The sequence below is a fragment of the Pristiophorus japonicus genome, chromosome 12 (genome assembly GCF_044704955.1).
Source record: "Pristiophorus japonicus isolate sPriJap1 chromosome 12, sPriJap1.hap1, whole genome shotgun sequence".
Taxonomy (NCBI): domain Eukaryota; kingdom Metazoa; phylum Chordata; class Chondrichthyes; family Pristiophoridae; genus Pristiophorus; species Pristiophorus japonicus.
In genome coordinates, this window is record NC_091988.1 from 126,481,135 (window position 1) to 126,504,953 (window position 23,819).

Consider the following 23,819-nt stretch of genomic DNA (forward strand, 5'->3'; position numbering starts at 1 on the left):
GAGTAGGAGTAAATGAGTACTTTTCAGAATGGCAGGCAGTGACTAGAGGGGTACCGCAAGGTTCTGTGCTGGTGCCCCAGCTGTTTACACTGTACATTAATGAATTAGACGAGGGGATTAAATGTAGTATCTCTAAATTTGCGGATGACACTAAGTTGGGTGGCAGTGTGAGCTGTGAGGAGGATGCTATGAGGCTGCAGAGCGACTTGGATAAGTTAGGTGAGTGGGCAAATGCATGGCAGATGAAGTATAATGTGGATAAATGTGAGGTTATCCACTTTGGTGGTAAAAACAGAGAGACAGACTATTATCTGAATGGTGACAGATTAGGAAAAGGGGAGGTGCAACGAGACCTGAGTGTCATGGTACATCAGTCATTGAAGTTTGGCATGCAGGTACAGCAGGTGGTTAAGAAAGCAAATGGCATGTTGGCCTTCATAGCGAGGGGATTTGAGTACAGGGGCAGGGAGGTGTTGCTACAGTTGTACAGGGCCTTGGTGAGGCCACACCTGGAGTATTGTGTACAGTTTTGGTCTCCTAACCTGAGGAAGGACATTCTTGCTATTGAGGGAGTGCAGCGAAGGTTCACCAGACTGATTCCCGGGATGATGGGACTGACCTATCAAGAAAGACTGGATCAACTGGGCTTGTATTCACTGGAGTTCAGAAGAATGAGAGGAGACCTCATTGAAACGTTTAAAATTCTGATGGGTTTAGACAGGTTAGATGCAGGAAGAATGTTCCCAATGTAGGGGAAGTCCAGAACCAGGGGTCACAGTCTAAGGATAAGGGGTAAGTCATTTAGGACCGAGATGAAGAGAAACTTCTTCAGCCAGAGAGTGGTGAACCTGTGGAATTCTCTACCACAGAAAGTTGTTGAGGCCAATTCACTAAATATATTCAAAAAGGAGTTAGATGAAGTCCTTACTACTAGGGAGATCAAGCGATATGGCGAGAAAACAGAATGGGGTACTGAAGTTGAATGTTCAGCCATGAACTCATTGAATGGCGGTGCAGGCTAGAAGGGCCGAATGGCCTACTCCTGCACCTATTTTCTATGTTTCTATGTCAGTTTTTATGTTCCCAGCAAGTTTCCTCTCATACTCTATTTCACCCTTTCTAATTGAACCCTTTGTCCTCTTCTGCTGAATTCTAAATTTCTCCCAGTCCTCAGGTTTGCTGCTTTTTCTGGCCAATTTATATGCCTCTTGCTTGGATTTAACACTATCCTTAATTTCCCTTGTTAGCCACGGTTGAGCCACCTTTCCCGTTTTATTTTTACTCCAGACAGGGATGTACAATTGTTGAAGTTCATCTATGTGATCTTTAAATGTTTGCCATTGCCTATCCACCGGCAACCCTTAAGTATCATTCTAAATGATGATTAATGCTATTTTTTCCAATCATTTGCTGACCTTGAATTATAAAAATCCAAATTCTGTGTCCCTCTTTACTTTAATTTCAACCTCTGCAATCGGTATCCGTGCCTTTAATTCTCTGTTGTTTCAGTTAATAGTCAATTTTTCTGGAGCATATGTCAGTACCTTGATTAAAAGTTCTCTCACTCTGAGCCACATTAACTATTTCATGTTGTGCTGTTGTCAAGTAACTGAGCATGTCTGAGCCCCGTTCTCCTGTGCATCTTCACCATGCTAGTTGATCACATGCAACATATATCATTTGCACACACATGTCAAGTTTGGTATCCTAAGATCATGCCATACTTGAACATAAGAAATAGGAGCAGGAGTAGGCCATTTGGCCCCTCGAACCTGCTCCACCATTCAATAAGATCATGGCTGATCTGATCATGGATTCAGCTCCACTTCACTGCCTGCTCCCCATAACCCTTTGTGCTCAAAAATCTGTCTATCTCCACCTTAAATATATTCAATGACCTAGCCTCCACAGCTCTCTGGAGCAGAGAATTCCACATATTTACAACCCCCTGAGAGACGAAATTCCTCCTCATCTCAGTTTTAAATGGGCAGCCCCTTATTCTGAGACTATGTCCCGTAGTTTTAGTTTCCCCATGATCCTCTCTGCATCCACCTTGTCGAGCCCCCTCATTATCTTATGTTTCAATAAGATTACCTCTCATTCTTCTGAACTCCAATGTGTATAGGTCCAACCATTCAACCTATCCTCATAAGTCAAGCCCCTCATCTCTGGAATCAACTTAGTGAACCTTCTCTGAACAGCCTCCAAGTATATTCTTCCTTAAATACGGAGACCAAAACTGTACGTAGTACTCCAGGTGACATCATAAGATACGTGTCATTCCTGGGCTTTCAAACTATCTTTTCAAAAGATTGGGAGGGTGAGCGCATCTGGAGGTCTTTGTTTATCTCCCCCTTCATGGTCCAATATCTCAGGTAGTGGCCAATCTATCAAATTATTTTTTTTCATTATTCAGTGAAGGGAAGGACGCAAACAGCTCCAAGAGAAAGCAATCAATTAACTATTCTCACCTACACTTTCCTGACTTTCACTAGAATGTACATCGATAATAAGTTGATCTTTTTTGGTGAATCATGTGCAGGTAATTTACATTGCTCAGGGATGCCTGCACACATCTTTTCCTAACCCCTGATAAAGGTTCCGAAATTTATCCATCTTCACCTAGGGCAATGACCGGGGAAATATTCCATTTTTGTGGTGTGATTACCCTGTTTCTATCTTATATCCACAGTCACTTCCTCAGATCCATTCTTATACCTCTCATATTACCATTTCATCTCATTCATGAGCCCTGGAGGCACTTTACTGTCCAATACAATATTATCAATTCCCCTTGAAACATAGATTAAAAGTTCCCAACTTGGTCCAAGTTATCAACACATTTTTGTTTATTCTACTTTTGGACTGCTTTTTTCAAAATATCCCGCTAGATTGTGCACAAATATCCCGCTATATTGTGCGCAAGTCCATTCTATTGTTTCAAAATTATCCCAATTCCAGAGGTGGCGGAAATGGCGGAGGATGATCCGTTGAATGTGGAGGCTGGTGGGGTGAAAGGTGAGGACAAGGGAAACCCTATCATGGTTCTGAGAGGGAGGGGAAGGGGTGAAAGCAGAGGTGGGGGAAATAGAACGGACACAGTCGAGAACCATGTTAACCACGGCGGAGGGAAATCCTCGGTTGAGGATAAAGGAAGACATGTCAGAGGCACTAGTGTGAAAGGTGGTACCATCAGAGCAGATGCGATGGAGACGGAGAAACTGGGAGAATGGAATGGAGTCCTACAGGATGCGGGGTGGGAGGAAGTGTAGTCCAGGTAGCTGTGGGAGTCGGTGGGCTTATAGTGGATACTGCCGAAAGCCTGTCCCCAGAGATGGAGACAGAGAAGTCGAGGAAGGGAAGAGTGGGAGATGGACCATGTGAAGGTGAGGGAAGGGTGGAAATTGGATGCAAAGTGAATGAAATGTTCAAGTTCAGGGCGAGAGCAGGAAACAGCACCAATACAATCATTAATGTACTGGAAAAGTGGTGAGGGAGGGGACCCGAGTAGGACTGGAACAAAGAATGTTCCACATATCCCACGAAAAGGCAGGCATAGCTAGGACCCATGCGGGTTCCCATAGCAACACCTTTAATTTGGAGGAAGTGAGTGGAGTTAAAGGAGAAGTTGTTCAATGTGAGAACAAGTTCAGCCAGGCGGAGGAGGGTGGCGGATGGGGACTGGTTGGGCCTCTGCTCGAGGAAGAAGCGGAGCGCCCTCAGGCCATCCTGGTGGGGGATGGAAGTGTAGAGGGATCGGACGCCCATGGTGAAAAGGATATGGTTGGGGCAAGGAAACTGTTAAAATGACGGAGAGCGTCGGAGGAGTCGCGGATGTAGGTGGGCAGAGAGTGGACAAGGGGAGAAAAAATAGTTGAGATAGGAAGAAATCAGTTCCATGGGGCAAGAACAGGCTGAAGTGATGGGGCTACTGGGGCAGTCCTGTTTGTGGATCGCGGGCAGGAGGTAGAAGCGGGCTGTGTGGGGTTGGGGAACTCTGAGATTGGTGGCTGTGGAGGGAAGATCTCCAGAGGAGATGAGGTCAGTGATGGTCTGGGAAATTATGGCTTATGTTCAGTGGTGAGGTCATGGTCCAGAGCGGGTAGGAGGAGGTGTCAGAGAGCTGACGATCAGCCTCTCCAAGGTAGAGGTTGGTTTGCCAAACAACAACAGCGCCACCCTTGTCAGCAGGTTTGATGACAAGGTTGAGGTTGGATCTGAGCGAGTGGAGTGCTACAAGTTCAGAGGGAGGTAGGTTGGAGTGAGTGAGGGGAGCAGAGAAATAGAGACGGCCGATGTCCCGTCGGCAGTTTGCAATGAAGAGGTCTAGAGAGGGTAAGAGGCCAGGGGGAGGGGTCCAGGTCAAGCAAAACTGTGAATGGGCCAGTTGTGCAGGGGGAGGACTCCTGGCCGAAGGAGTGGGCACAGAGGCGAAGGCGGCGGAAAAAGAGCTCAGCATCGTGGCTAGCTCGAAATTGATTGAGGTGGGGGCATAAGGGGATGAATCTCAGGCCTTTGCTGAGAACTGATCGTTCGGGGTCAGAGAGGGGAAGGTCAGAGGGGATAGTGAAAACACGGCAGGGGGTGAGATTGGAAGAAGGGATGGGATCAGAGGGAAGTGTGGAGGAAGAAGGTTCCGAAGGGGAGTTGTTGAAGTTTACGATCCTTGGCACCTGAAAGGAAGGAAAAAGTTTTATGTTAAAGCGCCGGATGAGGCGAAGGATGAAATGGAACTGTGGACCAGGAGAGGCATCCTGGGCCATTTCAGAGGGCAGTCTGAGTTAACCACATTGCTGTGGGTCTGGAGTCACATAAAGGCCAGACCGGGTAAGGACGGCAGATTCCCTTCCCTAAAGGACATTAGTGAACCACATGAGTTTTTACAAAAATGCGGTAGTTTCATGGTCACCATTACTGATACTAGCGTTTTATTCCAGGTTTATTTAATTAACTGAATGGTGGGATTTGAACTCATGTCTCTCGATCATTAGTCCAAGCTCCGGGTTACTAATCAGTAAAATAACCACCGTGCTACTGTACCCCATATATACCATTTATTTGAATGTTTTCACTTGTTGAATAGTTCTGATATTTATTTATTCAATTAATGTTATTCCTGACCTGCTTTGTATGTTTATCATGTCAGGAAACTCTATCAACATCAGCCATTCTTGGAATGAGTAGAAGAGGAGAGATGGGCATAGTGCATACTTCAGGTTAGCATTTCAACATTGCAGGTCAACTCGAAGAAGGAAGTATTGCCTCAGTCCTCTGATCTTTGTTCACACGTGCTCATTCCCATCACTTACTTCCAGATTGTTGTCTTTGCTTTGCTTTGTTGCATGTATAAAAGTAAATGTTTTCCTCAGCTGTCGGGGTCCTCCACACACTTTCAGATTCAGGGTGCATCTTTGTACATTTATGCGGGGAAAAAGTCACGTTGGATTCTACGGAAAATTTTCTGATCTTGTACTTTTAATGGGAAGCTTCAACTGTTGGGAGCACAAATGGGAAATTTAGGTAAGCACTGTGCACAATTTTCCAAACATTTATTTAAAAGTCAAAAAGGGAGCCAAACTTAGCTCAGACTTGAGGATTTTTGTGCTGACTAGAAAAATCTTGTGCTTGCTGCTGTTTTGCATTACCTCTCCCTGACGTCTCCTTGCCCTATTGTTCTGATGGCGGTTAACTCAGGAGTCGATATCCAGTATACCCTGTCAGGTCGATGTAAAAGATCCCATAGCACCATTCAACCTTGAGTACATCTCAAAAGTACTTCATTGGCTGTGAAGAACGTTGGGTCATCCTGAGCTTCAGTAATCACGTTCTTGAACATCCTGACGGTACGCAGAAACTTGTGTTATGTTTGTGATGCAGTGATCTTTAAAAAAGGGGACAAGTCTGACTGCGGCAACTACAGAGGAATCTCCCTGTTATCAGCCACTGGGAAAGTCGTCGCTAGAGTCCTCCTCAACCGTCTTCTCCCTGTGGCCGAGAAGCTCCTCCCAGAGTCACAGTACGGATTTCGGCCGCTACGGGGCACAACGGACATGATTTTTACAGCGCGATAGCTGCAGGAAAAATGCAGGGAGCAGCACCAGCCCTTATACATAGCCTTCTTCGACCTTACAAAGGCCTTTAACACTGTCAACCGCGAGGGTCTATGGAGTGTCCTTCTCCGCTTCAGATGCCCCCAAAAGTTTGTCGCCATCCTCCGCCTGCTCCACGACGACATTCAGGCCATGATCCTTACCAACGGATCCACATCCGGACGGGGGTCAAACAAGGCTGCGTCATCACCCCAACCCTCTTCTCAATCTTCCTCGCTGCCACGCTCCACCTCGCTGGTGTGGAACTAAACTACAGAACCGGTGGGAACCTGTTCAACCTTCACCATCTCTAAGCCAGGTCCAAGACCATCCCAACTCCTATCATCGAGTTACAGTACGCAGACGACGCCTGCGTCTGCGCACATACAGAGGCTGAACTCCAGGACATAATTGATGTATTTACTGAGGCGTACGAAAGCATGGGCCTTACGCTAAACATCCGTAAGACAAAGGACCTCCACCAGCCTGTCCTCACGGCACAGCACTGCCCCCCAGTCATCAAGATCCACAGCGCGGCCCTGGACAACGTGGACCACTTCCCATACCTCGGGAGCCTCTTGTCAACAAGAGCAGGCATTGACGACGAGATTCAACACCGCCTCCAGTGCGCCAATGCAACTTTCGGTCACCTGAGGAAAAAAGTGTTTGAAGACTAGGCCCTCAAAACTGTCATCAAGCTCATGGTTTACAGGGCTTTACATAGACATGGACCATGTACAGTAGACACCTCAAGTCGCTAGAGAAATACCACCAACGATGTCTCCACAAGATCCTACAATCCCCTGGGAGGACAGACGCATCAGCATTAGCGTTCTCGACCAGGCCAACATCCCCAGCATTGAAGCACTGACCACACTTGATCAGCTCCGCTGGGCAAACCACATTGTTCGCATGCCTGACACAAGACTCCCAAAGCAAGCGCTCTGCTCGGAACTCCTTCACGGCAATTGAGCCAAAGGTGGGCAGAGGAAACGTTACAAGGACAACCTCAACGCCTCCCTGATAAAGTGCAACATCCCCACTGACACCTGAGAGTCCCTGGCCAAAGACCGCCCTAAGTGGAGGAAGTGCATCCGGGAGGGCACTAAGCACCTCGAGTCTCATCGCCGAGAGTATGCAGAAATCAAGCGCAGGCAGCAGAAAGAGCGGCAAACCAGTCCCACCCACCCCTTCCCTCAACGACTATCTGTCCCACCTGTGACAGAGACTGTGGTTCTCGTATTGGACTGTTCAGCCATCTTAGAACTCATTTTAAGAGTGGCAGCAAGTCTTCCTCGATTCTGAGGGACTGCCTATGATGATGATGACACGACATATACTTCTTGGCTTCACGTTAGTGATAACTCCCGTAAGCAGACCTTGCTTCTTAATGAACCAGAGTGTATCTGTATCCATCCAATATCTAGGTAAATGTGGTGAACCCAAAGGTTGAACCGAAAACCCTTACCACTATACTTCAGCTACTGGGGTATATCACAAAGGACCTTCTTGTCTTCTGTAGGTGGATGAATATTAACTGTATCAGACTGTGGCTTTGGATATTAGCAGCACATTTATTTAACATTGAACAGGTAAATGAGCAGTTCTCATTACAGACACAATAGCCTGGATTTCCTTGTGGCCAGCATGGGACTTTCATCCACCCACATGATCCCACCGGCACCTGACTCTATTTTTCTGGGGGAAAGGCCTCAATATGTAAGCAGGACAGATTAAACAAAATAATCCTGGTCATTCTGAATCCCCCTGAGTGGTTCTCTGCAGCTGGCAGGGAGGAAATCCAGTTTAGCTGCAGCAATTAAAAGCTGCTGCTACTTAAAGGGCCAGAAAGCATTGCAAGAAAGCAGAGACAAAGCAAGAACAGAATGAGAGGAGAATGGCACGAGGTCAGAACCAGTATACCTGCTGTGCTTATAGACTCAAGACTCTCGGAGGTGATATTGGCAGCGATAAGGGAAAGAAGGGCTAGGCTATTTGGAATGCAAGATCGGAAGCTCCAGAAAAGGGCATCACAGGCAACTTAGAAAGAGGTGTCACAGGCAGTCAGTGTCACATCAACCACCCACCAAATGACAACATATTGCTGGAAATGTTTTAATGACCTCACCAGGTTAGCAAATGTAAGTGAAAGCACAAGTTTCAGAGACCACCCCCACCCCTCTCACAACCACACATTTCTCTCCCATCATTCCACTGTTCCATATCCTACTTTCTGAATGGAAGCAAGGGTGGTGAGATTTGAACCAAAAGTGAAGTAAGTTCTGCATCGGCTACACCTGAAGCAGGATCAGGATGGAATATTTGCAGACTCCTGGGCGACATTCAACTTTGAATTAATCCTGTGCCTTTCTATATCTGCTTGCTCTTTGCATTCACAAATTGCCATAGGTGGAGGAATGCCACATGGAATATTGCAAATGTAATACCCCTATTTAAAAAAGGAGGCAGACAAAAAACAGGAAACTATAGACCAGTTAGCCTAACATCTGTGGTTGGGAAAATGTTGGGAGTCCATTATTAAAGAAGCAGCAGCAGGACATTTGGAAAAGCAAAATTCGGTCAAGCAGAGTCAGCATGAATTTATGAAGGGGAAGTCATGTTTGACAAATTTGCTGGAATTCTTTGAGGATGTAATGAACAGGGTGGATAAAGGGGAACCAGTGGATGTGGTGTACTTGGACTTTCAGAAGGCATTTGACAAGGTGCCACATAAAAGGTGACTGCACAAGATAAAAGTTCACGGGGTTGGGGGTAATATATTAGCATGGATAGAGGATTGGCTAACTGACAGAAAACAGAGAGTTGGGATAAATGGTTCATTCTCGGGTTGGCAATCAGTAACTAGTGGGGTGCCGCAGGGATCAATGTTGGGACCCCAACTATTTACAATCTATATTAATGTCTTGGAAGAAGGGACTGAGTGTAACGTAGCCAAGTTTGCTGACAATATAAAGATGGGAGGAAAAGCAATGTGTGAGGAGAACACAAAAAATCTGCAAAAGGACATAGGCAGGCTAAGTGAGTGGGAAACAAATTGGTAGATGGAGTATAATGTTGGAAAGCGTAAGGCAGAAAAGCACTTTGGCAGAAAAAAATCAAAGAGCAGGTTATTATTTAAGTGGAGAGAGATTGCAAAATGCTGCAGTACAGTGGGACCTGGGGGTACTTGTGCATGAAATGCAAAAGGTTAGTATGCAGGTACAGCAAGTGATCCCAACTCCTATCATCGAGTTACAGTACGCAGACGACGCCTGCGTCTGCGCACATACAGAGGCTGAACTCCAGGACATAATTGATGTATTTACTGAGGCGTACGAAAGCATGGGCCTTACGCTAAACATCCGTAAGACAAAGGACCTCCACCAGCCTGTCCTCACGGCACAGCACTGCCCCCCAGTCATCAAGATCCACAGCGCGGCCCTGGACAACGTGGACCACTTCCCATACCTCGGGAGCCTCTTGTCAACAAGAGCAGGCATTGACGACGAGATTCAACACCGCCTCCAGTGCGCCAATGCAACTTTCGGTCACCTGAGGAAAAAAGTGTTTGAAGACTAGGCCCTCAAAACTGTCATCAAGCTCATGGTTTACAGGGCTTTACATAGACATGGACCATGTACAGTAGACACCTCAAGTCGCTAGAGAAATACCACCAACGATGTCTCCACAAGATCCTACAATCCCCTGGGAGGACAGACGCATCAGCATTAGCGTTCTCGACCAGGCCAACATCCCCAGCATTGAAGCACTGACCACACTTGATCAGCTCCGCTGGGCAAACCACATTGTTCGCATGCCTGACACAAGACTCCCAAAGCAAGCGCTCTGCTCGGAACTCCTTCACGGCAATTGAGCCAAAGGTGGGCAGAGGAAACGTTACAAGGACAACCTCAACGCCTCCCTGATAAAGTGCAACATCCCCACTGACACCTGAGAGTCCCTGGCCAAAGACCGCCCTAAGTGGAGGAAGTGCATCCGGGAGGGCACTAAGCACCTCGAGTCTCATCGCCGAGAGTATGCAGAAATCAAGCGCAGGCAGCAGAAAGAGCGGCAAACCAGTCCCACCCACCCCTTCCCTCAACGACTATCTGTCCCACCTGTGACAGAGACTGTGGTTCTCGTATTGGACTGTTCAGCCATCTTAGAACTCATTTTAAGAGTGGCAGCAAGTCTTCCTCGATTCTGAGGGACTGCCTATGATGATGATGACACGACATATACTTCTTGGCTTCACGTTAGTGATAACTCCCGTAAGCAGACCTTGCTTCTTAATGAACCAGAGTGTATCTGTATCCATCCAATATCTAGGTAAATGTGGTGAACCCAAAGGTTGAACCGAAAACCCTTACCACTATACTTCAGCTACTGGGGTATATCACAAAGGACCTTCTTGTCTTCTGTAGGTGGATGAATATTAACTGTATCAGACTGTGGCTTTGGATATTAGCAGCACATTTATTTAACATTGAACAGGTAAATGAGCAGTTCTCATTACAGACACAATAGCCTGGATTTCCTTGTGGCCAGCATGGGACTTTCATCCACCCACATGATCCCACCGGCACCTGACTCTATTTTTCTGGGGGAAAGGCCTCAATATGTAAGCAGGACAGATTAAACAAAATAATCCTGGTCATTCTGAATCCCCCTGAGTGGTTCTCTGCAGCTGGCAGGGAGGAAATCCAGTTTAGCTGCAGCAATTAAAAGCTGCTGCTACTTAAAGGGCCAGAAAGCATTGCAAGAAAGCAGAGACAAAGCAAGAACAGAATGAGAGGAGAATGGCACGAGGTCAGAACCAGTATACCTGCTGTGCTTATAGACTCAAGACTCTCGGAGGTGATATTGGCAGCGATAAGGGAAAGAAGGGCTAGGCTATTTGGAATGCAAGATCGGAAGCTCCAGAAAAGGGCATCACAGGCAACTTAGAAAGAGGTGTCACAGGCAGTCAGTGTCACATCAACCACCCACCAAATGACAACATATTGCTGGAAATGTTTTAATGACCTCACCAGGTTAGCAAATGTAAGTGAAAGCACAAGTTTCAGAGACCACCCCCACCCCTCTCACAACCACACATTTCTCTCCCATCATTCCACTGTTCCATATCCTACTTTCTGAATGGAAGCAAGGGTGGTGAGATTTGAACCAAAAGTGAAGTAAGTTCTGCATCGGCTACACCTGAAGCAGGATCAGGATGGAATATTTGCAGACTCCTGGGCGACATTCAACTTTGAATTAATCCTGTGCCTTTCTATATCTGCTTGCTCTTTGCATTCACAAATTGCCATAGGTGGAGGAATGCCACATGGAATATTGCAAATGTAATACCCCTATTTAAAAAAGGAGGCAGACAAAAAACAGGAAACTATAGACCAGTTAGCCTAACATCTGTGGTTGGGAAAATGTTGGGAGTCCATTATTAAAGAAGCAGCAGCAGGACATTTGGAAAAGCAAAATTCGGTCAAGCAGAGTCAGCATGAATTTATGAAGGGGAAGTCATGTTTGACAAATTTGCTGGAATTCTTTGAGGATGTAATGAACAGGGTGGATAAAGGGGAACCAGTGGATGTGGTGTACTTGGACTTTCAGAAGGCATTTGACAAGGTGCCACATAAAAGGTGACTGCACAAGATAAAAGTTCACGGGGTTGGGGGTAATATATTAGCATGGATAGAGGATTGGCTAACTGACAGAAAACAGAGAGTTGGGATAAATGGTTCATTCTCGGGTTGGCAATCAGTAACTAGTGGGGTGCCGCAGGGATCAATGTTGGGACCCCAACTATTTACAATCTATATTAATGTCTTGGAAGAAGGGACTGAGTGTAACGTAGCCAAGTTTGCTGACAATATAAAGATGGGAGGAAAAGCAATGTGTGAGGAGAACACAAAAAATCTGCAAAAGGACATAGGCAGGCTAAGTGAGTGGGAAACAAATTGGTAGATGGAGTATAATGTTGGAAAGCGTAAGGCAGAAAAGCACTTTGGCAGAAAAAAATCAAAGAGCAGGTTATTATTTAAGTGGAGAGAGATTGCAAAATGCTGCAGTACAGTGGGACCTGGGGGTACTTGTGCATGAAATGCAAAAGGTTAGTATGCAGGTACAGCAAGTGATCAGGAAGGCCAATGGAATCTTGGCCTTTAACGCAAAGGGGATGGAGTATAAAAGCAAGGAAGTCTTGCTACAGCTATACAAGGTTTTGCTGAGGCCACACCTGGAATACTGTGTGCAGTTTTGGTTTCCATATTTATGAAAGGATACACTTGTTTTGGAGGCAGTTCAGAGAAGGTTCACTAGGTTGACTCTGGAGATGAGGGGGTTGACTTATGAGGAAAAGTTGAGTAGGTTGGACCTCTACTCATTGGAATTCAGAAGAATGAGAGGTGATCTTATCAAAACGTGTAAGATTATGAGGGGGCTTGACAAGGTGGATGCAGAGAGGATGTTTCCACTGATGGGGGAGACTAGAACTAGAGGGCAAAATTTTAGAATAAGGGGCCGCCCATTTAAAACTGAGATGAGGAGAAATTTCTTCTCTCAGAGGGTTGTGGATCTGTGGAATTCACTGCCTCAGAGAGCTGTGGAAGCTGGGACATTGAATAAATTTAAGATAGAAATAGACAGTTTCTTAAACGATAAGGGGTTATGGGGAGCGGGCAGGGAGGTGGATCTGAGTCCATGATCAGATTAGCCATTATCGTATTGAATGGCAGAGCAGGCTCAAGGGCCATATGGCCTACTCCTGCATCTATTTCTTATTTTCTTATGTTCTTATCAGGCACTTCAGGAGCAATGAGGTGCGGACATACCAAGGAGGTTCTCGGAAATGGAGATCATGGAGTAGTACAGCACAGAAGAGGGCCATTCAGTCCATCATACCTGTCTTTGAAAGTGCGATACAATTAATCCCACTCCTCTGCAGTTTCCCTATAACCTTGCAATTTTCTCCCCTCAAATATTTAGCCCATTCCCTTTTGAAAGTTACTATTGAATCTGCTTCCACCACCCTTTCAGGCAGCGCATTCCAGATCACAACAGCTCCCTGTGTCAAAAAATTTCTCCTCATCTACCCCCTGGTTCTTTTGCCAATTACCTTAAATCTGTGTCTTCTGGTTACTGACCCTTCTGCCAGTAAAAACAGTTTCTCCTTATTTACTGTATCAAAACTCCTCATAACTTTGAACACTGCTATTGAATATCCTCTAAACCTATGCTGCTTCAGGGAGAACAATTCCAGCTTCTCAATCTCTCCACCTCCCTGGTACCATTCTAGTAAACCTCCTCTGCACCTTCTCCAAGGCCTTGACATTCTTCCTAAAGTGTGGTGCCTAGAATTGGACACAATACCCCAGATGAGGCCTAACCAATGATGTATAAAGATTTATCATAACTTCCTTGCCTTTCTACTCTATATTCCACTATGAATGAAGCCAAGGATCCCTTTGGCTTTTTTAACAACCTTCTCAACTTGTCCTGCCACTGTCAGAGATTTGTGTACATACACCCCTAGTCTCTGTTCCTTTAAAATTGTGCAATTTATTTCTATTGCCTCTCCTCATTCTTTATACCAAAATTTATCACTTCATGCTTCCCTGGGTCAAATTTCATCTGCTATGTGTCTGCGCATAGAAATCTTAGAAATTTACAGCACAACAGGAGGCTTTTCAGTCCATCATTTCTTCCAGCCGAAAAAGAGCTATTGAGTCTAATCCCACTTTCCAGCTCTTGGTCTGGAACCATGTTGGTTACCGAATTTCAAATGTATATCCAAGTACTTTTGTAAATACAGTGAGGGTTCCTGCCTCTACCACCCGTTCAGGCAGTGAGTTCCAGACCCCTACCACCCTCTGGGTGAAAAAAAGTTCTCAAGTTCCCTCTAATCCTGCTATCAATTACAGGCAACTCGATTATCGGGGATTGGGCTATTCCGGGTAAACAATGTTTCCGTTAGGGTGAATCTACATTTAAAACTTTAATGAATCAATATAATTGTTTTAGCGAGTTTACATTTTTTAGTTAAAACTTTAATGAATCAATACAATCGGCTACAAACAGTAACAAAAGATGGACATTACCAATATGCATGTACAGGTTCTGTGCCTGGTTTGCTGGTACACTGGTGAAGTTAGCAGTCTTATGATTAAAGTCCGTGCCTGGAACCCGATGCCAGCACTGCCCCCGTTCCCAACATCAGCGGCAGCCGCGAGAGACAGCGCCTGCAGCAGTGCGCACACACACACACCAGCAAAGCAAGGACAGAGGAGGGTGATTTTTATGGTGAGAGAGAGAGAGTGTGTGAGAGACCCTTTGGCAGGTCGTCCCGGAATCCCCCCGAATCCGGTGCAGAGTCCTTTGGGCCCGGGACAGAAGCGGCCGGTACGGGGTCCCTTCGGCCAGGGAGAGAGAATGTGCGAGTGTGAGAGAGAGAGAAATTGTGTGAGAGAGAGGATGAGCAAATACAAATGAGCACAGTGTTTGGAAGGTGATTTTTCCAAATTATTTGGGACTGTCTTTTCACTTGTTAGCAACAGCTTTTTAAATCCCATTACCACAGTTTTCCATTGGATCGAGAGTTGCCTGTACTTTAAATCTATGCCCCCTGGTTATTCACCTCTCTGTTATGGAAATAGGTCTGTCCTATCGACTCTATCTAGGCCCCTCATAATCTCTGAAGGTAGCAAGCTAGATAAGGTGGTCAAGGCGGCATACGAATACTTGCCTTTATTAGCCGAGGCATCGAATACAAGAGCAGGGAGGTTATGCTTGAACTGTATAAAACACTAATTAGGCCACAGCTGGAGTACTGCCTACAGTTCTGGTCACCATATTACAGGAAGGATGTGATTGCACTAGAGAGGGTGCAGAGGAGATTTACGAGGATGTTGCCTGGACTGGAGAATTTTAGCTATGAGGAAAGATTTGATAGGCTGGGTATGTTTTCTTTGGAACAGAGGAGGCTGAGGGGAGACCTGATTGAGGTGTATGAAATGATGAGGGGCCTGGATAGAGTGGATAGGAAGGACCTGTTTCCCTTAGCAGAGAGGTCAACAACCAGGGGGCTTAGATTTAAAGTAATTGGTAGAAGATTTAGAGGGGATTTGAGGGGAAATTTCTTCACCCAGAGGGCAGTGGGGGTCTGGAACTCACTGCCTGAAAGGGCGGTAGAGGCAGAAACCCTCACCACATTTAAAAAGTGCTTTAATGTGCATTTGAACTGCTGTAACCTACAGGGCTACGGACCAAGAGCTGGAAAATGGGATTAGGCTGGATAGCTCTTTGTTGGCCGGCACGGACACGATGGAATGGAATGGCCTGATCGATGGAGGTGGGCGACCTAATTAAAGTCATTAAATCCTTATTATCAGACGCTTAACAGACGTTTTAACTCCAGCTTCTGAATTTAACGGCATGAGAACGAAACACGCAGCTCGGGAATCTCACTTGTGAAGGAGAGGCGGAAGCTGAGTGGTCATTGTGTGAGGGCAATAATTGACAGCTGAGAATACCAGATAAATACACACACCTTACACCTCACTCGTTGCCCAAGGAAAAGTCTGTTGATGACTCCATTCTCTGCACAGATTTAGCTTTTTGCAGTTTGCAGGTCATTTCTGAAACCTCGGAAGCCACTCTCACCACATTGCTACTGATGATGATGATGATGATGACGACTCAGTATTAGAACATTGAGTGATTGTCCCTCTGATTGCTACTTCACCTGACATCTTCTACATCAGCATGGGTGCTGCTTATACTGTCTCACCTTGGTCCTCAGACGACCAACAACACCAGCCGCAACAGAAGCAGTCTTCTCCACAATGACCTGATGCTTCAAAGGAGAGAGGGGATCAGTACTGGGCTGCAGCACGCCGGAGGCAATACTCCCATCACAGGGTTTGCAGGCAGAGGATGAGCTGCCTGGACATGACTAAGCAGCAGTGCTGAAGAAGGCTCAGACTTTTGCTTCGGGTTGTCGCAGACATTTGTAGCTTGCTAGAACAAGACCTGCTGCCCCGAGATCCTGGTGGACACTTCTTACCAGTGGCTGTCGGCCACCCACAGGTGCATTACACAGGTTTCACAAGTCAGCCAATTATATTAACTATGCCACTGATGTAGCCAGTGTTACTGAACGGGCACTCTGGCTGACTTCCCTCAGCAGCAAGGCATCATCGAATGCACACGTGAACCGCAAAGGCTTCCACTCCCTCAACGTACAGTTCGTCTGCAACCATAGAAAAATGATTATGCATGTGTACACCAGATTCACTTGCAGCTGTCATGACTCTTGTGCTGCACCAGTCCACCCTCCCTCAGCTCTTTGCACCTCCAAACAGTCTTACCGGCTGGCTGCTTGGAGACAAGAGCCATCCACTGAAGACGTGGCTCCTGACACCCTTGAGGAGGCCAAGTACTGAGGCTCAGGAGTGTTATAATGAGAACAACATGTCCACCTGATGTGCCATAGAGCAAGCAGTAGGCATGCTGAAGATGCGCTTCAGATGCCTTGACAGATCTGAAGGAGCCCTTCAATGCGTCCCAGCCTGGGTCTCCAGAATCATTGTCATCTGCATGCTGCACAACGGAGCACAGCAGCAAGGATTGGAGCTGCAGGAGATCTATTGGCGCACAGTACACAGCCTCTTCAGAGGAGGAGGAGGGCGAGTAGGTGGAAGACGAGGAGGAGGAGGAAGCTGAGATGCAGATGCCACCAATAGCGGCGCATATTGCTGCCCGGGATGGCCTCATCGTGGTCAGATTCACTTAATTTGCTCCAGATGCCGCCACATGGCTGCCCCCGCCCCCCCGTCTACAGCTTCACCTCAATGACTAAGCCATTGCTGTTACCCAAACCCCCAATGCTCGAGTTAATTAATGTTTTTCCATTCACTCCAAGTGACAAAGTCACTTCCAGGGTTTGAGGCAAAAATGGACAAAACTCAAAAGCGGTGCAAAGAAAACATTTTTGTGTCCAATCAAAAGAACTGAAACTTAGCACTAACATTTGTTGATATACTCATGTGCTTACACTTGCGCATCTGCTTTTGTGTCATTTTTCATTTGTGAGTGCTTCTACAACCCCTGTGACTTCAACAGAGGTAGTTGCAGCAGCCTGCTCACTTCCTGTGCTGTGCAAGGACAGACTCTGCCATCGGGATCCAAGGAAGCCTCTGGGGCTCTGACTGAGGGGGAGGCAATGGGGGAGAAGTGGGATCACTTTGAGAAGACCCCCCACTTCCATGTTCCCTCTCACCATCATCCTCTCATGGGCCATCCGTACTTCCCTGCTAACAAGAAGCTGGACAGCACCTTGCTGCACTGCAGTGGACTGATGAAGGCCCAACTCAATGTTTACATCCCTCCTTGAGAAGAGGCCTGTTGTCCACAGCCAGCATATGCTTATGTCAGTGGCGCATTTGCTGCTCCAGCCAGGTGCCCATTCTTTCCATGCACGAGCACATCGTCACCTTCATCTGCAATATGGTGGTGCTCATGTTGGAGAGGGACTCTTCCATTATCGGAACGTCATCATAAAAGTTTATGGCCCATCGTGTCAGTTATGTTCAGAATAACTTCACAGACTGTGTTGTAAGCTTAAACCATTGTGACCTTGGTCTCTTTAATGTAACTCCAAAGTGAGGAAGCAGCATGGTGGACTGCCTTTTATACCTGCTTGCCCAGGGTGCACATGTGACCCTTAGGTCTCCCACAGGTGTGCCCCCTAGTGGCAAGTCTTACACATTGGTGAGGTTTGCATACATAACATCACTCCCCCCCCCGCCCTCCGCCAAAGTCTTATCTACAAGTTATTTACAGGTTGAGGCGATCTGGCGCTCTGCGTTCCCGGGTCGATCGCCTGAGTTGAAGTCCTGGCATGGGTGAGTTGGTCGGATCATTGCTGCACTGCGGTGTGGCTGGTCTGATCGGACTGTCAGGCATGGTGGGTCCATCCTTGTGGTTGACAGCGAGGTCGATTACTGGTAGGATGTGTGTTGGTGGATCATAGATAGTAAACTCTTCTTCAAGCTGTTCTTGGTTGTCAGTGAATCGCAGTTTGGTCTGATCCAAGTGCTTTCTGCACGTTTGCCCATTCAACAGTTTAACAACAAACACTCTGTTCCCCTTGGCTAAAACAGTGGCAGCAATCCATTTGGGACCATGACCGTAATTGAGAACAAACACAGGATCATTAACCTCAATGTCACGCGATACAGCTGCGCGATCGTGGTGCACATTATGTCGGTGACGCTGGGTTTCTACGTGATCATTGAGATCCGGGTGGACTAAAGAGAGCCTGGTTTTGAGTGCTCTCTTCATTAACAATTCCGCAGGGGGAACCCCGGTGAGCGAGTGGGGACGCGTCCGGTAGCTTAGCAGGACCCGAGATAACCGGATTTGCAAGGAGCCGTCCGTTACGCGTTTCAAGCTCTGCTTGATGGTTTGGACTGCCCGTTCTGCTTGACCATTGGATGCGAGCTAAAATGGAGCAGACCTGACATGCTTAATGCCATTGAAGGTCATGAACTCGTTGAATTCCGAACTGGTGAAACATGGTCCATTGTCACTAACAAGGACGTCGGGCAAACCATGGGTGGTGAACATGGCCCTGAGGCTTTCAATGGTGGCAGTGGACGTACATGATATTATTATACATTCAATCCATTTAGAGTCCACTGCGACTAGGAACATCTTTCCTAGAAAAGGGCCAGCAAAATCTACGTGGACCCTGGACCACGGTTTGGAGGGCCATGACCACAGGCTCAGTGGGGCCTCCCTTGGTGCGTTGCTCAACTGTGAGCAAGTGTTGCATTGGTGTACACATGACTCCAATTCTGAGTCAATGCCAGGCCACCAAACGTGCAAGCTGGCGATAGCCTTCATCATGACTATGGCTAGGTGGGTATTGTGTAGGTCGCGTATAAACGTTTCCCTGCCTTTTTTTTGCAAAACCATGCAATTCCCCCATAGGAGACAATCTGATTGACTGGACAATTCATCCTTACGTCGGTGGAACGGCTTAATTTCATCTAGCATTTCCCCGGGTACCACCGACCAGCTCCCATTAAGGATGCAGCTTTTTACCAATACTAGCACAGTGTCTTGGCTAGTCCAGGTCATGATCTGGCAAGCCGTTGACGGGTGACCCCTCGCTCTCAAAAGCATCCATTGCCAGAAGCAAGTCTGCAGGTTGCGCCATTTCCACCCCAGTGGTGGGCAATGGTAGCTGACTGAGGGCGTCAGCGCAGTTCTCAGTGCCTGGTCTGTGGTGGATTACATAGTCATACGCAGATAATGTTAGTGTCCATCTTTGGATGCGGGACGAAGCATTAGTGTTGATACCTTTGCTTTCTGAGAGCAGTAAAGTAAGTGCTTTGTGGTCGGTTTCGAGCTCGAAGCGGAGACCAAATAGGTATTGTTGCATTTTCTTAATTCCGTATACACATACTAACGCTTCTTTCTTAACCACACTATAGGCTCTTTCAGCCCTGGATAAACTTCTGGATGCATATGCAGCCGGTTACAGTTTGCCTGACACATTTTCTTGGTGTAACACACAACCGATCCCGTACGACGACGCATCATAAGCTAGTACTAAATGTTTACATGGGTCATACAATACAAGTAACTTGTTAGAGCGTAGCAGGTTCCTGGCCTTATTAAAGACTGTCTCTTGAGATTTACCCCAAACCCAGTCGTCACCCTTGCGTAGCAATAAATGCAAGGGTTCCAGCAAAGTGCTCAACCCTGGTAGAAAGTTATCAAAATAGTTGAGGAGTCCCAGGAACAAACGCAGCTCCATCACATTCTGTGGTCTGGGTGCATTCTTGATGGCCTCCGTCTTGGAGTCCGTAGGTTTCATGCCGTCTGCTGCAATCTTTCTCCCCAGAAATTCGACCACTGGCGCCAGGAAAACACACTTGAAGCATTTCAGCCTGAGTCCCACTCTGTCCAGTCGCTTTACAACCTCTTCCAGGTTGTGCAAGTGTTTGGTGGTGTTGCGACCAGTGATCAAGATGTGATCTTGGAACACCACTATGCATGGAACCGATTTCAACAGACTCTCCATGTTCCTCTGAAAGATGGCTACAGCCGAGCGAATCCCAAAGAGGCATCTGTGGTACACGAACAGTCCTTTGTGCGTGTTGATGCACGTCAATTTCTTTGATGGTTCAGCCAGCTCCTGTGTCACGTAAGCAGAGGTTAGATCCAGCTTGGTGAATGACTTTCCCCTGCTAGCGTTGCGAATAGGTCCTCCGCTTTAGGTAGTGGGTACTGGTCCTGTAACGAGACTCGGTTGATCGTTACCTTGTAGTCCCCGCAGATTCTGACCGTCCCATCGCTCTTTAGCACCGGCACGATTGGACTGTCCCACTCATTGAACTTGACTGGTGATATGATTCCCTCTCGTTGAAGTCTGTCCAGCTCGATCTCGACTTTCTCTCACATCATATATGGGACTGCTTGGGCTTTGTGATGAACGGGTCATGCCCCAGGAACAAAATGGATCTGCACCTTGGCGCCTGTGAAGTTGCTGATGCCTGGCTCAAATAACGCCGGGAATTTGTTTAGCACCTGGGTGCATGAGGTGTCATCCACCGAAGACAGTGCTTTGATGTCGTCCCAGTTCCATCGGATCTTTCCTAGCCAGCTTCTGCCGAACAGCGTTGGACCATCGCCTGGTACAATCCATAGTGGTAAATCATTCACCATTCCGTCGTACGATACTTTCACTGCCGCACTGCTGATATGGTGTAAGTGCGCAGCATTGTGTGAATTGGGCTCAGTTTTGGCCTCTGTGCCTTGTTGCCCCATAGTTTCTCAAAAGCCTTCTGGCTCATGATTGATTGCCTCGCCCCCGTGTCCAATTCCATGGAGACTGGAATGTCGTTAAGTTTAACTTTTAACATTATCGGAGGGCTTTTGGTGGTTAAGGTTTGCACACCATACACTTCCTCTTCATCCTCATGTTGAGTTGCCTCTCCTGCTCGTTCAGCATGATCCACGCTGGATCGGTCGTCCTCTGTTGACTCTGCACGTGGTGAGTCAGAGGTCGTTTGCACATTCGCTGGAGGTGCCCCATTGTTCCACAGCCCTTGTACATATAGTGCTTGAATTGACATTGATGGGCTCTATGACTGCCCCCGCAGCGCCAACATGGTGTTAATGGATACGCATTCACACCCCACAGCGGTCTCTGAGTCACCCTAGGCCTGGCCTCTGTGGTCGTGTAGGCCCTGCCATGTACAGTTCAGCCTGCTGAAAGCATTATTTTATGCACAGTACTTGCTGGTGAGATTCGATGCTGTGAAGATATCTGTTTCGTGTTGTCGCTCGTGAATATAAAAGCCTGAGTTATCATGGTGGCCTTGCTCAGATCTAGGGATTCAGCAGATAGCAGTTTGCGAAGAATAACCTTGTGGCCGATTCCAAGCACGAAAAAGTCCCGCAACATTTCCCCCAACGATCCAGCAAATTCGCAGTGTCCCGCAAGGCATCTTAGGTCGACGACAAAGCTCGCCACGTTCTGGCCCTCGAAGCGATGGTGCATGTAAAAGCGATATCTGGCCATTAGGATGTTCTCCTTCGGATTGACGTGTTCCCGAACCAGCGTGCACAGCTCTGGGTAAGTCTTGTCTGTTGGTTTGGCCGGTGCTAGCAGATTTTTGACGAGGCCATATATCAAAGACCCACATACGGTGAGGAGAATCGCCCTGCGCTTGTCCGCCGTCTCAGCCGTGTCCAGTGCATTGGCCACGAAGTACTGGTCGAGAGGCTCAATGAAGGCTTCCCAATCATCACCCTCAACAACTCTCTCAAAAATACCAATGGCAGCTATTACTGCATGAAAGTTCGTGATCTGTAACTCGTCGCCAATTGTTATGTTCAGAATAACTCCACAAGGCTGTGTTGTAAGCTCAAACCATTGTGACCTTGGTCTCTTTAATGTAACTCCAAAGTGAAGAAGCAGCATGGTGGATTGCCTTTTATGCCTGCTTGCCCAGGGTGCACAGGTGACCCTTAGGTACCCCTGGTGGCAAGTCTTACACATTGATGAGGTTTGCATACATAACAGTGTCCATGCCGGCCAACAAGAGGCTATCCAGCCTAATCCCACTTTCCAGTTCTAGGTCCGTAGCCCTGTAGGTTACGACATTTCAAGTGCATATCCAAGTACTTTTTAAATGTGGTGAGTGTTCCTGCCTCTACCACACTTTCAGGCAATGAATTCCAGATCCCCAACACCCACTGGGTGAAGAGATTTCCCCTCCAATTACTTTAAATCTATGCCCCCTGGTTATTGACCCCTCTGCCAAGGGAAACAGGTCCTTCCTATCCAATCTATCCAGGCCCCTCATAATTTTATGCACCTCAATCAGCTCTCCCCTCAGCCTCCTGTATTTTAAAGAAAACAGTGCCAGCATCTTCAATCTTTCCTCATAGCAAAATTCTCCAGTACAGGCAACATTCTTGTAAATGAGTGGGTAAAGATTTGTCAGATGGAATATAATGTGGGAAAATGTGAGGTTATCCTCACATTTGGCAGAAATAATAGAAAAGCAAATTATAATTTAAATGGAGAAAAATTGCAAAGTGCTGCAGTACAGAGGGTCCTTGTGCATGAGACACAGAAAGTTAGTATGCAGGTACAGCAAGTAATCAGGAAGGCAAATAGAATCTTGGCCTTTATTGCAAGGGGGATAGAGTATAAAAGCAGAGAAGTCCTGCTACAACCGTACAGGATATTGGTAAGATCACACCTAGAGTGCTGCGTATAGTTTTGGAAGGATATACTAGCATTGGAGGCTGTTCAGAGAAGGTTCAATAGCTTGATTCTGGAGATGAGGGTAGGTTGAATGGTTGGGCCTATACACATTGGAGTTCAGAAGAATGAGAGGTGATGTTATTGAAACTTATAAGATAATGAGGGGACTTGACAAGGTGGATGCAGAGAGGATATTTCCACATAGGGGAAACTAAAACTATGGGGCATAGTCTTAGAATAAGGGGCTGCACATTTAAAACTCTAATGGGGAGAAATTTCTTCTCTCAGAGGTTTGTAAATCTGGAATTCTGTGCCCCATTGAGCTGTGGAGGCTGGGTCATTGAATATACATAAGGCAGAGATAGACAGATTTTTGATCGATAAGGGAGTAAAGGGTTATGGCGGAGCGGGCAGGGAAGTGGAGCTGAGCCCATGATCAGATCAGCCATGATCGTATTGAATGGCGGAGCGGGCTCGAGGGGCCAAATAGCCTACTCCTGTTCCTATTTCTTCTTATGTTATCTACCTGTGGACATGCATTCCAAGATCCCTCTGTTCCTCTACACTTCACAGTATCCTACCATTTATTGTTGGCCCTCCCCAAATGCATGACCACACATTTCTCCGGATTAAATTCCATTTGCCACTTTTCTGCCCACCTGATCAATCCATTGACATCTTCCTGAAGGCTACAGCTTTCTTCCTCACTGTCAACCACACAGCCGATTTTTGTACCATCTACAAACTTCTTAATCATGCCCCCTACATTGAAGTCTAAATTATTGCTATATACCACAAAAAGCAAGGGACCCAGTACTGAGCCCTGCGGAATCCCACTGGAAACAGCTTTCCAGTCGCAAAAACACCCATCAACCCACTACTACCCTTTGCTTCCTGCCACTGAGCCAATTTTGGATCCAATTTGCCACTTTCCATTGGCTCCT

At 46.9% G+C, this 23,819-nt stretch overlaps 1 protein-coding gene across 1 annotated transcript in view; it reads left to right on the forward strand.

Annotated features, from left to right (window-relative positions):
* Positions 1-23,819, forward strand: part of sycp2 (synaptonemal complex protein 2) — a 1,164,109-nt gene that overhangs the window by 1,008,574 nt on the left and 131,716 nt on the right. Inside the window, exon 35 of the mRNA XM_070894856.1 lies at positions 5,147-5,216. Within this exon, the coding sequence (XP_070750957.1) occupies positions 5,147-5,216 (70 nt within the window). The remainder of the gene's footprint in view (positions 1-5,146; positions 5,217-23,819) is intronic.